At 37.7% G+C, this 15,662-nt stretch overlaps 1 protein-coding gene across 1 annotated transcript; it reads left to right on the top strand.

Moving 5' to 3' along the window:
* The first annotated feature begins 14,492 nt into the window (after positions 1 to 14,492).
* Positions 14,493 to 15,020, top strand: LOC145104693 (uncharacterized). The gene has a single exon (XM_079041889.1). It carries the CDS (start codon positions 14,493 to 14,495, stop codon positions 15,018 to 15,020), a length of 528 nt encoding a protein of 175 aa, XP_078898015.1.
* Positions 15,021 to 15,662: the final 642 nt, after the last annotated feature.

Raw genomic sequence — 15,662 nt, forward strand, 5'->3', positions numbered from 1 at the left:
TAAAACTAATATCATCCTTCAGCCCTATGCTCCTTGCATGCTGGAGATGCTTAACCCTACCCAGTCCCTTCGTGAGGGGATCTGCTGGGTTCTCATCCGATGATACCCTCTTTGCCACGAGGAGTCCTTCTTTTATACGATGTCTGATGAAATGGTATTTTCTGTCAATGTGTCTGGATCTCCCGTGATCCCTTGGTTCCTTTGCTAAGGCAACTGCACTTTCACTATCACAGAAAATATCTATGGGCTCCTTTATAGTTGGTACAACTCCAAGGTCTCCAATGAAGTTCTTTAGCCATATAGCCTCCTTTGCTGCCTCGTTTGCCGCTATATACTCTGATTCGCAAGTTGAATCAACCACTGTCTCCTGCTTGGAACTTTTCCAAGAGATTGCTCCTCCGTTTAAGGTAAAGACCCAGCCCGACTGAGAGCGGAAATTATCCCTATCAGTCTGGAAACTAGCATCACTATACCCTACAACTCTCAAGTCATCACTTCCACCAAGGGTAAGGACCCAGTCCTTAGTCCTCCGCTGGTACTTGAGAATATTCTTTACCGTTGTCCAGTGAGCCTTACCAGGGTTCCCCTGATACCTGCTAACCATGCTCAAAGCAAAGGATACATCAGGACGATTGCATGTCATAACATACATGATCGAGCCTACTGCAGAAGCATAAGGTACTCGACTCATTTATGCTATCTCAACCTCGGTACTCGGGCTATGAGTCTTACTCAGTCTAGCATTATTCTGGATGGGTAACTCTCCTTTCTTGGAATCTTGCATGCTGAACCTCTTCAGCACCTTCTCCAAATATGTACTCTGACTAAGCCCAATTAGTCTTTTACTCCGATCTCTCAGAATCCTTATCCCTAAAATATAGGCAGCTTCTCCCAGGTCCTTCATAGCGAAACACTTCCTAAGCCAGGACTTCACTTCCTGCAAGGTTGGGATGTCATTTCCTATGAGTAGTATGTCATCCACATACAATACCAAAAAGCTAACTATACTCCCACTAGCCTTGACATATACACAAGATTCATCTTCACTCCTCGAAAAGCCAAACTCTTTGACTTTCTCATCAAAGCAAAGATTCCATCTGCGAGGTGCTTACTTTAATCCATATATGGATTTCTCAAGCTTACACACTCTATTAGGGTACTCTGTGCTGACAAAACCCTCTGGCTGATTCATGTAAACATCCTCAGCCAAATTTCCATTGAGGAAAGCGGTTTTGACATCCATTTGCCATATTTCATAGTCATGAAATGCAGCAATGGCTAACAATACCCTAATAGACTTAATCTTGGCTACTGGTGAAAAGGTCTCATCATAATCAACTCCCGGAGTTTGAGAAAAGCCATTTGCAACCAGTCGCACCTTATATGTGTGTACATTACCATCTATGTCGGTCTTCTTCTTGAAGATCCACTTGCACCCAACTGTCTTACGACGTGGTACATTGTCAACCAAGTTCCAAACTTGATTGTCATACATGGACTGTATCTCGCTGTCCATTGCCTCTTTCCATTTAGCAGACTCGGGGCCTGCCATGGCTTCCACATAGCTGTTAGGTTCATCTAGACTTACCAGTGTCTCATCACTGATAAGTGTCTCACCTTCTGCAGTAATATGGAAACCATAGTAGTGCTCAGGTGCATTCCTAACCCTTGTGGAACGCCTCAGAGGTACATATTCGTCAATTGGATCAACATGAGTTTCCTCCTCAAGTTGACTGCTAGGGTTTGAGGTTCCTTCACCACTTGACTCTTGAATTTCTTCAAGGTCAATTTGCCTCCCACTGTTTCCTTGGCTTATGAACTCTCTCTCTCTCTCTCTCTCTCGAAAGACACCCCTCCTTGCTACGAAGACCACATTCTCACTAGGTCTGTAGAAGAGGTAACCAAAAGATTTCTGTGGGTAGCCGATGAAAATACACTTCTCACTTCGAGGTTCGAGCTTGTCGTGAGTCTCGCGTCTCACGAAAGCCTCGCAACCCCAAATCTTGATATGAGCTAGACTAGGAACTTTTCCAGTCCACATCTCGTGAGGTGTTTTGGCAACCTTCTTTGTAGGGATCAGATTTAGAATATGGGCGGCAGTCTCTAAGGCATACCCCCAGAATGAGATTGGTAGCGAAGCTCGACTCATCATGGAACGAACCATGTCCAACAAGGTTCGATTACGCCTCTCGGCTACACCATTCAACCGTGGTTTCTTGGGAGGTGTCAATTGTGAGACAACCCCACACTCCCTCAGATAGTCGAGGAACTCAGTACTAAGATACTCACCACCGCGATCGGATCGAAGCATCTTAATGTTCCTGCCCAATTGATTCTCGACTTCCTGTTTAAACTCTTTAAACCTTTCAAAAGTATCTGACTTATTCTTGATTAAGTTGACATATCCATATCTACTATAATCATTTGTAAAAGTCACATAAAACGATTAGCATCTCTTGTGGCAGTTTTGAAGGGTCCACACACATCCGTGTGTACTAGATCCAACAAACATTCACCCCTAGCACAGGAACCTCTGAAGGGTGACTTTGTCATTTTTCCAAGTAAGCATGATTCACAACTATCATCTGACTTTAGGTCAAATGATTCCAAAACTCCATCCTTTTGGAGTTGGCCTATGCGTTTCTTGCTTACATGTCCAAGACGACAATGCCATAATGATGCTTTATCCAATTTATTATCATTAGTAGAATCAATACACAACACATTATTCCCTAAATTATCTACAACATAAACAACTTCATAGACACCATCACAAGGTAATGCTTTAAAATAAAACACATTATTAAAGAAAGCATTTATTCCACCAATTTCATTATCAAAAGGAAAGGTAAACCCTTGTTTGTATAAAGCATGAAAGGAAATAACATTTCTTGTCATTTCAGGCGAATAACAACATTTATTCAAATCTAAAGTAAACCCACTACTTAGCAACAAAGAATAAACTCCAATCTTGGTGACAGGTGAAACTTTCCTATTCCCCATGATCAAGTTTATCTTTCCATGCTCCGCATTCTCACTTCTTCTTAGTCCTTGCAAATCAGAACAAATATGAATACCGTAGCCGGTATCAAGGACCCAAGAGTTAGAATAGGGTGAGTTATTAGATAATATAGTGTAAATACCTGCATGGTTGAGTTTCACTTTCCCATCCTTCAAATCTTGCTGGTACTTTGGGCAGTTCCGCTTCCAGTGCGCCTTTTCGTGGCAATAGAAGCATTCAGCCTCTTTGGGATCAGAAGAAGGTGTAACGAAACCTTTCTTGGTTCCGCTTGAAGAGGAGCCATCAAGGGTCTTACCCTTGGTACCCTTCGAAGGGTTCTTCCTCTTCTTCCCTCTACCTTTCCCAATTGCCAGGACAGGTGCTGAGTTTGGAGTAGTAGTAGGAGTGGTCACAACCGGCTTACCTTTGAGACCTGATTCTGTGGTCTTTAGGAGTCCTTGAAGTTTGCTGAGAGTGACTTCTTCCTTGTTCATGTGATATGTCATGCGGAATTGATCATAACACGATGGTAAGGAGTGCACAATAATATCTATTGCTAACTCCTCTGGGAAGTTCACATTCAGCTTCATCAAACGGTCCACATACCTTTGCATTTTCTGCATGTGGCTTGTGATGGGTTCACCATCCTTCATTCGGGTTGTGATCATAGAGGAGATGATTTCATATCACTCTTGACGAGCACTCTGATGGTAGCGGTCCAACAAATCCTGGTGCATCTCAAAAGGATAGTAGTCCTCATAGGACTTCTGGAGCTCGGCTGTCATAATGGCCATCATGATGCATGCCACTTTGGTAGCATCCATTTCATGTGCCTCATATTCAGCAAACTCCTCAGGAGTAGCAATTGGCTCGGGTACCTTAAGCTCCTTGTCGAGAACATATTTTTTGTTCTCATACCGAGTGACCATCCCGATGTTTCTGATCCAATCAGTAAAGTTGGAACCATCAAAGATGACTCTCCCACAAAGGTTTATGAAAGAGAAGGAGCCGGTAGGGTTTGAGCCAGGAGTAGCATTGTTGGTAGACATCTGAAAGGAAAAAACAAGTTTAGTTTATTATAAAGATAGTCCTTAATAAAACACCCAAATGTAATATTAAGGCTAGGATCCAATCACAATACATTATAACTTAGAAGAGGGATGCCATAATATAAGCTAAAACATATTTGAAAGGTAGGTGAATGACGATTCACCAATTTCCACCATGAAAACGAAATATAAATTATTAGGTTTTATTTGGTTTTTAGAAACTCCTAGATTATTTTGAGATTCTTTGAACTTTTCAATGGCATGTTTCAATCTCGAGTGTGCCCTTCATGTTTTGTGACTGGGATACCGAGGATCACAAAACAAGGTGTGAAGTAACCATGTAAATTACTTGGTACCCTTAATGTTTTTCACTTAATCAATGTGCCGGTTAACCACACACGCTCCACCGACCTATGAAAAACCTTAAGTCACCCTTTGCCTACTTTGTTAAGTCCAAGTTAGTGTGCCGGTTAACCACACACGCTCCACCAACGACATAATCAAAGTGCAAAGTGTAATTTCATGGGTTAGCACCTTATTCACATTTTCCTAAAGTAACTAAGATTGGGAATTTATAAAACAATTAGTTACTTTATAATAATCATTATACTTTTTAATGAGAATTTTAAGTCACTGTCCTACCTGTTCGGCTAACGACCCTCCACCAGTCAAGGAAGCGGTGGGTGAGAGTGGACACCCATTAAGCTGCCATTTTATAGGCAACAACCTTATACCCCCCTTATAGACCGGCTTCGTGAATGAGTCCTACTAACGGTAAAACGACTTGATCTTATACATATATATATATATATATATATATATATATATATATATATATATATATATATTATGAAACTTATAATATTATAAAGTATAAGGGTTGAATTTTAACTTTTAAAAATCTAGGGGTTGGAACTAAAGTTTATTAGATGACTTTACATGTTCCAAAACTTGAGGGCAAGTTTTGTAACTTTACAAAACCTTTCAATTCATAACTTATGAGTTATTAAAAATGAAGACTCTTCATTTTTGTAACTTATGTGTTCTTTTAATGGTTTTAAAACAAAGAGGCTTTTGGTTATCCATAACTTGAGGACAAGTTATGGACTCCATTAAAACACATAAAGATCATGAATTCAGCAATAAACAAGTAATTCCTATGATCTATCAAGAACTCATAAGAACATGAATAATCATATCAAAATTTCAAGAACATATAATCATGCAATTTTAATATTAGCCATTGTAAATGGATTAGAACAACCATTACACCATCTAAAATAAGTTTTATAACACCAAAACAGTTTAGGGTAATGTTTCTAGTCCATTTCCAGCAGCAAAAATTGAAAATTTGCACTCTGCATGGCCAACTCGTCGAGTGCACGAACTAACTCGCCGAGTTGGTTGCATTTTCACTTGGACTTGTTGAGTCCCCCATGGACTCGGCGAGTCCCCTGTGCAGACAGCAAGAAAATCGATTTTTTTCACTATTTTGCATCAAGTATCAACAAACAAGCCTAGGCTTTGATACCACTGATGGGTTTTGAGTATTCTAACACTCCTAAGTGTACATGCAACCCTAGAAAACCTTGGATCTATGTTTGTCTAAAATACATGCAAAATACTTTTTCCAAGGTTTAGAAACCTATCTAGCATGCATGGGGAACTTTAATCATAAAAGATAGCTAGAATTACATACCTTGTAGTTGTTTTGATTTCTTGGAAACCTTGAGAGCTTAGCACCCCAAGTGTGATGCCTCAAATGTTTCACACAACACCAAATGCTTTGGAATAACTTTAGAGAATGCATAGCACTTGTAAAAATCGACTTGCCCTCTCTTGTTCTTAGTGTAGCCGATTTTGGTGAGTATCATGTTCATTATATAGTGTGTCACATCTAGGGTTACACCATGTAAACCCTAATGTGACATGACTTTTCATTTCCATGACCCATGGGTTTTTAACTCCCATGGAGCATCCAATGGGTTTAACCCAACTTGATAATCCATGGAGCCTTTTAGCCCACTATACAAGTTATGGATGATTTACATAATCAACCCATATATTTAATTAGTCTATTTTTGATCACTTAATTAATCCTAGATTAATTCTTGATCAATACTAATTTAAATAATACTATTAATATATTAGAACTTATAATATATTAATAAACCACAAGTGTTATTTCTCTCATTTAGTCTATCCAAATGCATGATGCCATGCAACCCAAATGGACCATGCCGGGTCGGGTCAAGTACATACCAGAAATAGTTATGGACTTAGACACCTTATCCAACACTAACTACTCTCTTAGTAGACTCCTCCAATGCTCATCTAGGTATCTCTCCTAGATTACTCCTCTACTCGAAACTCTATCCCTGAAATATTCCTGCTGGATACTCTTACTCCGCACATACTCAAAACACATCACGGATAATAGTAATTCCTAGGCTAAGGCATCACAAATCAGGCAACTCTAGCCCTATTATATGGAATACCTAACCTATCATCTATCATGCATCACTAATATCTCAATAATAACTCATAACACAAGTAAGTAAGGGTACTTTGGGAAATCATTGTTCAGGCTCTAGCTGATTGTACACACCGCTCCTTCTCGTTTTCTCTTAGAAACTCTTACTCGTTATAGAAAAATCTTTTCTTTTTGAAAACTTTTCTCAAATCCTCAGTTTGAGTCCAGATTTACCTGAAGGTGCATCCGAATCCCTCAAACCAAGGCTCTGATACCAACTTGTAACACCAGAAATTTTCAAATAAAATTTTCATTTAAATTCGCATAATTCTCTTAACACATTTTACGAAAATCTCATTTATTTAATTTACAAATCGCAACTACATAATTGTTGGTTCAATTCCAGGATCCTCAAAACATAACTCCTTCACTGATGTGTACAATCAAGTCGGTGCCTTCCCGCAATCTTGAGAAACCTGAAACACATAACACATAACACAGTAAGCACGAAGCTTAGTGAGTTCCCCAAAATACCACACACAACTCTGAATCCACTCGAGGCTATAACACAGTAAGACCCTCCGGTCAAAGTGTCTCAGTGGGACCCTCCGGTCCCATGGTTCGTTGGACCCTCTGGTCCGATCTGTAAAGCTCCGCATAGCATAAATCACAAAGACATAATGCACAACATAAAACATAAGGCAGGATAACATAATTCTCAATGTAAGCACATAAGACCCTCCGGTCACACATAAGCACCACTCTAGGTAAAGTATAGTGAGAAGACTCACCCTGCGAACAAGCAAGCAAATATCCTCGAACTCGAATCTCGAACTAGCCACCGCCTAACACATAGGGTAAATATCTCTAATTAATACTCGATTCTCGACTCTAAGTAACCACATGTTATCCTTCTCTCTCTAACTCTTGAATTGGGTAAAAGACCATTTTACCCCTCCATGGTCTCCATTACTCATGTTGACCAAACCCTAAAGTCAACAGAAGTCAAACTAGAGTCAACAGTCCATATTTGTCCCGACTCGTCGAGTCCCCTCGTTTCCTTAGAAGTCTCAAGAAAGCCCAGCTCAACTCGTCGAGTTGACCCCCAACTCGCCGAGTTATCGCACAATCAAACCCACCGGGACAAACCCTCACCGACTCGTCGAGTCGGCTCCTTGACTCGGCGAGTCCATTCGGACTCATATCTCATCCAGTCGTTTTCAAGGCAGAGAACCTCTCCAAATTCTAGATCTGCACTCCTAAGGCTCATTAATCACGTAAAGCCACAGGATTTACGTTCATGCATGTCTTTTTGAGCTTAAAATGCCAAAACACACCTCAAAAAGGGTTTTTCACTTAAGATCACTATTATGGTTGGATAAAGCAGGGACTTTTGGACTCTAGGGACCTCACATGGTCCAGATCTGAAGTTCAATCCCTCTCAATGAACATAAAACACTTAAGGTCCTCATATTTGGGCGGAAAAACCCTAGATTCATAAAATCATGAGATCTATACAAAATAATGAGAAAGGTGCAAGCTTTATACCTTTCCCAGAAGCTCTGAAGAGGAACAATCTCAGATCTAGCAGCACCTTCTTGTCCCTTGGCTTGGAATTCTTCTCTCCTCTTCACAAGATGCACCAAACACTCATAAATAGCCAAGCATTCTTTCTCAAAGCTCAAAGCTCGTCTAGGGTTTGTTCTCAGGGGAGTGTAGCCGCAAATGAGGCTATAAGTGCCTTTAAATAGGCCCCAACCCCCGAAAATTAGGGTTTCTCTGCCCAACACCTACTCGGCGAGTCGTCTCTCTGACTCGTCGAGTCCACTCATTAATCCACGTGGCCAACCCGACCCTACTTGGCGAGTCGGACTCACAACTCGTCGAGTCACTCCATACATCTCAAAGATGAACACACATTAATGCATCTGAAAGTCCGGATGTTACATACCTTCATCTAGCTTAGAATTGAATACCTCACAAAGGTTATTCAACAAACAATCAGTGTATGACCTTCCTGAATAATAGATATTAAGAGAAGACAATTACACATATAGTAAACACACAAAAGGGAAGATTAACATTTATCAATAAATTTCTACAAACGTATCACTAAAGTGAGATTTAGCCCAAGTGTTTGTTGGGATATTACACACCCAAGCATGAGCCTCTTCATTGATCTTCTTCAACTCATCCATTGGTCTGTTAAAATGATTGAGTATTGTTGCTCTATCACACTCCCAAAGCTGGTCACTTAAGTCTTTTCCTTTGCACTGTTTCTTCATGTTTTCCTGGATATGACTCAAACAGAACCTGTGTTCTGCACTAGGGAATACTTTCTCAATTGCTAGTATTATTACCTAAACAAAATTCAATGTATGAAACATCAGTTACCCAAATGTATCTAGAAATAGTACTAAGAAAGAAAGTTAGGTGATACATACCTTTTGTCTATCAGAAATGAATGTAAAGTTTGAATTTGCTCCCAGATCCAAATCTTCTCCTAACAGTTCCAAGAACCAGGTCCAACTACTTGTTGATTCTGTCTCTACCACTGCATATGCTACAGGGTATATGTCATTGTTTGAGTCCAACCCTACATTAGTTAACATTTGCCCAGGGTAAGGGCCTTTCATGAAAGTACCATCGAGGCCTAGAAAATCTCTTAACCCAGCTTTGAATCCCAACTTCAATGCACCCAGACAGACATATATTCTTCTAAAAGTTCTTGTGGTAATTGACAGGGAGGATTATGGATACACATCAATCCGAACTGTTGTACTAGGATTAGTGTTTAGTAGCTCTAACACATAATCCCTCAAAAATCCATATTGTACTTGGTAGTCCCCACTAATGATACGTTCAACCATTGTCTTTGCCCTAGCAACCTTTTGCAATGACATTCCTAGCTCTAGTTTCTTTCACAACTCTTCGTGTAAAGCTTTCAATGGAATTCTAGGGTTACTCTGGATTTGTTGAACAATTAAGTTTGCTACGTATCTGGAAGTGCAAGCTTTAACCGCCCTTGTTTGCAAACATTTATGCTCATCTTGTACTGTTTTCACCAACCAATCCTGATTTTCATTAGCCCTCGATATTTGGACTGCCCATGGACATGTACCTTTATTGGCAATTACATCTTTACCCTTGCACTTTTCCCTACTTCTAGTTGAGGGCCCACCACCATCAACTACTTTGGATGGCTTACTTACAACACCTTTACATTTCACCCTAATCTGGATTTTGTCATTTTTTGCTAGGTATAAAGACCTCCTTGTTACTACAACATGTGAATTCATGTAGTTTTTAACATCACGCTTGGTTTTGAAGACCTGGCCAATATGAAATGGTTTTACATGAACCTCTCCATGTGAGCATGTACTTGACTTACTCAACTCTTTTAGCAGTCTCTTCCTATCATCTTCATGAAATCCAACAAATTGATAATCATCAGTCGTAATAAATTCCAACTCATCATCAACCATGTCATTCCCTTCATCTTTTGAATGATTGTTTAAGATTCCATGTTCATCTACATCAACAACATTATAGAATTCACTCATGTCTACATCTACATCAAATTGTATTTTAGACTCATCCACATTGTATTTACTGTCATCAGAATCATCTCCACTACCCTCAGAACCATGGCCACTCTCAGAATAGAAAGCCTCTCCACTATCATCACTCACCATACCCTCTAGATAATCCACTTTTGGTTGTTGTTCACATGAATTTTGAACATTAAAATCAGCATCATAATCAACATAAAGTGAATAATCTTCTACAAATGGTTCAAAGTCATCAAATGTTGCAGTATTAGCTACATCATCAGCTTGGCAGCTTGGTTCCTGTACATGGTAAGTTCCTACTGGTTCTTCAGTTTCAACTGCACTAGTGATCACTTCTTCTTGAGTTTCAATTTCATGATTACCACTTCCTCTTGAATGACATGACTTTGTTTGCTAGCTTGTGACCTTATAAATGGCAAAATACTCTTTGAGTAATCATGCCCTTCATCAACATCTAATACTTGTGACTGCTCATAATCAGGGTTCATAGACTTGTTTAGATCAAGCTTTCTACTACATGATCCTGCTTTTCTCCTACAAGGCTTCTTTCTATTCATTTCAGGTGACACACTATCACGCTCCAACTCTTCAATAACGACTTTAGAAGGAGACTTGTAATAACTAGCTACCCTTGTCTGACTAGTTTCAATATACACCCTTATAAGTCTGTGTTTAGGGACATATGATACCATTTTAAGTACATCTTAGTCATTACCTAAAGGCATTAAGCCATAGTCTAAAGGGTATTCAGGGATACATAAATGGTAGTAAAGGGTTTGCTCAGTTTTGTACCCTAGTTCTCGGACCATGTCATTAAGCTCATGAACTGAAAATAAATCAGTGTCAACATCATCTACATATGCTAGAACACCATCAACGTATTTCCTTCCAGGTGATTTGGTGAAGACACCACTGTAGTGTATCTTCAACATGAAATAGTTGTCATATCCTTTTGCAAACACAAAAAAAGAAAGAGTAAAGTCAATGATTTCTCTACGTGAACACAATTGACCAAGAAAAAACAAGTTTTGTTGTAGTATCGTACCATATCTTTTTCCTAAGTTTTGCACGGTTACAAATTTTTCTCGAAAAGACCATATTGATAACACCATTGCAATTCCTTCAGCTTAAACCCTAAATCCCAATTTATGTTCTTGCTTCTACGATGGGAATGAACCCGATGATCACAAATGTAACTGGTTATCTTCTTGGGAGAGGGACGGGTAGTGAGTTGACATGCAAACAATAGGTAATCATTTCATATTAAAGAGAGAAGGTTACAACTGAAATGACGAAATTACCCCTGCAATATAATATTGAAAAATGAGTTAACGGTGAAATGCTAACGGAGTGAGCCGGGAGGACCAAATGTTAAAAGTTTTGAAACCACAGGGACGATCCGTGAGTTTTTTGTAAATTAGGGACCAAACTTCAGATTTCCGGAAACCACAGGGACCATTTTTGAAGTTTTGTCATTTAATTATATTAAACCCATGTTCAACTTCCATTGTGATGCTTTAAGACCCGAGGGTGTGTGTGTGGATGATCACTCACTTTTTGTCTGCCACGTCAGTTTTTCTCTTATTTTTCTTTCTCTCATCAAAACCCAGGGTGTGTATGAGAATAATCTCTCGTTTTTTTTATTTTAAAAAAAATACATTTCATACAAATATTATACTCATTTTTGTAGGGAATTGAAAACCATAAATTTTGATATATTTTTACAATATTTTAGTAGATATATAATTTAATAAATATTAAAAAAGTTAAAAAATATATTGACCAATCATACAAGAGAGAGAGAGAGAGAGAGAGAGTATAGGGGATAGACTCCCCTTATTTTTTCCCTCACCCACAATATGGTGTTTCAAGGTGGGGGAAACTTTCACTCACTATTAAACTTTCACTCACTATTTTCCCTCAGCACACTGTTCGGCCTAAGTATATGTCTCACTTAGACTATCTATATTCACAACCAAACTCAACCAAATTATTCATTAAAAAATTAATTTCTCTTTCTTCCATCTATACAATCCAACTAAATCCAAATTTTCATTCTTAATAACAACCAACCAAAATCATTTTTTATTTAATAAATAAAATTTATATTTCTTTTTAGATATTGATATAAAAATCGATTTAATTATATAAATATGTACATAATTATTTAAAATATGAATACCAAAAAATTATATGAAAAAATAACAGTTTATTAATTTATGATTTTTTTAATCTTATTAAAAACTATTGAATGTATTAAAAAGAATTATTTGTGCTGATATTAAATTGATATTTCAAAATAGATTAAGAATAGAAAATCAAAATTAAATACATAAATATGTCAATATTGTATTTAATTTGTAAAGAAAAAGAAGTTATAAAATTTAGTATTTTTTTAATGTTTTTCAAACTTAGATAATTTAAGATTTTATTCATAATAAAATACTTCAAAAGAAAATCAATTATCCTTTGGGTAAAGCCACATTGCAGTTAAATAGAAAATAAAATAACCGACTGGTGTCGTGTACACCAAACCCGTCGGTGGGTTTTCAAGGATCTCTCTCTCTCTCTAATACTTTTTAACCAACCAAACACAATTTTATTTGCCAATAGGTTAGTCTTAAAAGCTTTTTGGTTGATCCATTATCTTCTATATTATATTCAACTAGTTTATAATCCGTGAAAACCATGGTAACATAATTAATTAAAATTTCATGGTAAAAACTAAAAAATATTAATAAATTATTTTAAATAGATTATTAATTAAAAGATATTTTTTAGTAATATAAAATTATAATCGTTGATTTAAATGAATACGTGAAATTATATCACCTTATAATTTGTATTAATATTATTTTAATTTTTATTCTAATGTTATTAATTTAATATAATTAAAGTGAGAAAATTTAAAATTTAAAATTTAAAATAGAGAAACAATAGGTTGACAAATAACATGACATAAATTCATATGCCTAATAGTAAAACTGACAATGGGTCGATATGGATTGGGTTTGGGTTCAACCCATTTATTAATCGGGTCGAAGATTTCAACCAAACCCAACCTATTTAATTAAAAAGGTTAGAATTTCCAACTCAACCCAACCTATTAGATTAATGAGTTGTCATCAGGTTGACTAGTTTATATTTTTTTCAACCCGAATTGCCTTCTTAAAACTGAAAAATCTAAACAAAATAAAAAACGGAAACGTCAAAATTGAAACGACAAAAACATGAAGCAACTAAAGGATATTAGGAAAGTTGGTGTGAAACTTCTAATTAATGCGTAATATTTGTAAGAATTTCGGGGTTATAAAAAAAAAGGCTTGGAAATTCTGAGAATCGTGTTAACCACTTTCAGATTAAAGTATTTGGGTGGTACTCCCAATCTCTAATCGGATAAGACTCAGAAAATTGAGAAAACAGAAGAGAGAATGTTCAAGATGTTATGAAGAAGAAGTGTACCAACCACAAATTTCGAATATGATCATATAACCAGAAAAACGTCCTGTCTTAAAACTGCCACATGACAGTTTTATGTCCTCCAGCCAGGGGCTCTGCCCCTTGGACCCCGCCAGGGGCTGCCGCCCCTTGGACCCCGCTCCCAGGGGCGCTGCCCCCGGACCCCCGTCGGTTAAGGGGTTTCGCCCCTAAATAGCAGTGTACTTTCAACATAGACAATATTAAACAAATGTGCACTCCGCACCGTACCGATTTGTTCAATAATTGTCAAAGTGACATTGATCAACAAATTAACCCCATTATACTTAAATAAAATTAGTGATATAAAATCACCAACAATATCTTATAAACATATAATATAACTTTTGTAGGCTCTAATTTAGATTTGCATTTGTGATTTTTGTGGATTGTATGAAAGGGTTCCATAGGACCAAAGCTTAATATAATTTATTATGGTTATAATAATACAGTTAATGTATAATCTTTTATAGAAAAATAAATATCAAATAATATACATGTAATAATCGAGTAATGTTATAATATAAAATAAAATAAATTATATATTAAAAGAGTTGATAATCTAAACCCAACCCGCTAGTTTTGGGTTAGTTTCGGATTGGGTTGGGTCGCTTTTTGCTGGCTCACCTAAGACCAACTGGTATACTCTCAACGAGAGCATCCTTGGTCCATGTGACCACGAGAAAATTTCGTGCACACCACCCCGACATTTCTTGGTCGGGCGTGGTCGTTGTTGTTCGTGTTCCCAACGACGAGTTAAAACCAAACCGGTGATTGGTGAATGGTTTATTGACCGTTGAACGGTCATTTGCCCATTTTTTTTTTCAAAACTCATATCAATATACATGAATAAACCTTCTATTTTTCACCAAAACTTACATCTTCATTCCTTCATTCTCTAAAACCACAAACACATGCACATGGATTCCACAAAACATATGGAATTCTTACAAACTTTTGACTCGGATGACGACGCAGAATTCGTCGAGACATTCTTCAACGTTGTGCAATACATTAACGACGAAGAAAGTTCGAATGTTGCTCGTACAAGGGCGGTCGTCAATCGTGATCGCCAAGTCGCACACGACTTATTGGTACGTAATTACTTTGCCGATAATTGTCTTTATAATGACGACTCTTTCGAACGTTGTTTCCGTCTGAATAAGGCTATATTTTTACGTATTAGTAATGTTTTAGAATCTCGTTATGATTTTTTCAAACAAAAACCCGACGCTAGAGGAAGAATGAGTTTTAGTAGTATACAAAAATGTGCGGCTGCTCTTAGGTATTTGGGATACGGTATAACATTTGATGCATCTGACGAATACTTGAAAGTATCCGAGAGGACCGCAGTTGAATGTGTAGATTGGTTTTCTGCATGTGTGTATGAGGTTTTTCACGAACAATATTTGCGTAAACCTACTCAATGTGATATTGAGAGATTATAATGGGCTCATGAAGAGAGGCATGGATTTCCAGGTATGCTTGGCAGTCTAGATTGTACGCATGTTGCTTGGAAAAAATGTTCAAATGCATGGCGTGGTCAGTTCACTCGAGGAGATATAGGCGAACCAACTATCATCCTAGAAGCTGTTGCTTCTCAAGATTTGTGGATATGACATGCCTTTTTCGGAGTAGCGGGGTCTAACAACGACATTAATGTTCTTGGACAGTCTCCTATTTTCAATGATATTTGGACCGACAAAGCACCTGATATGACGTTCACGGTGAACGGGCACGCGTACAAATACGGTTACTACCTTGGTGATGAGATATACCCGAATTATTCTACATCGATGAAGGCATACTCGGTTCCTTGAAGTGAAAAGGAAAAGTTATTTACAAAAAAAACAGGAATCGGCGAGAAAGGATATCGAGAGGGCATTTGGAGTCCTTAAGCAGACATGAAATGTAATGAAATATGCTACACGACTCTGGGATAAAGAAAGAATTAAACGAATGGTCCTAGCATGTATTATAATGCATAATATGATTATTGAAGATGCAGGTCGAGCAATTTGCACGTATGATCCGAACGACGTTGTCATTCCGATTGAGGAGTTCGTACCCGGAATGAATGAGTTTTTAGA

This window comes from Lactuca virosa, chromosome 4 (assembly GCF_052849685.1).
Source record: "Lactuca virosa cultivar CGN04683 chromosome 4, Lactuca_virosa_CGN04683_v6, whole genome shotgun sequence".
NCBI lineage: Eukaryota > Viridiplantae > Streptophyta > Magnoliopsida > Asterales > Asteraceae > Lactuca > Lactuca virosa.

Bases quoted from the DNA above. Each gene is read 5' to 3' on its own strand.
- LOC145104693 (XM_079041889.1), top strand. From the start codon at position 14,493: ATGGATTCCACAAAACATATGGAATTCTTACAAACTTTTGACTCGGAT.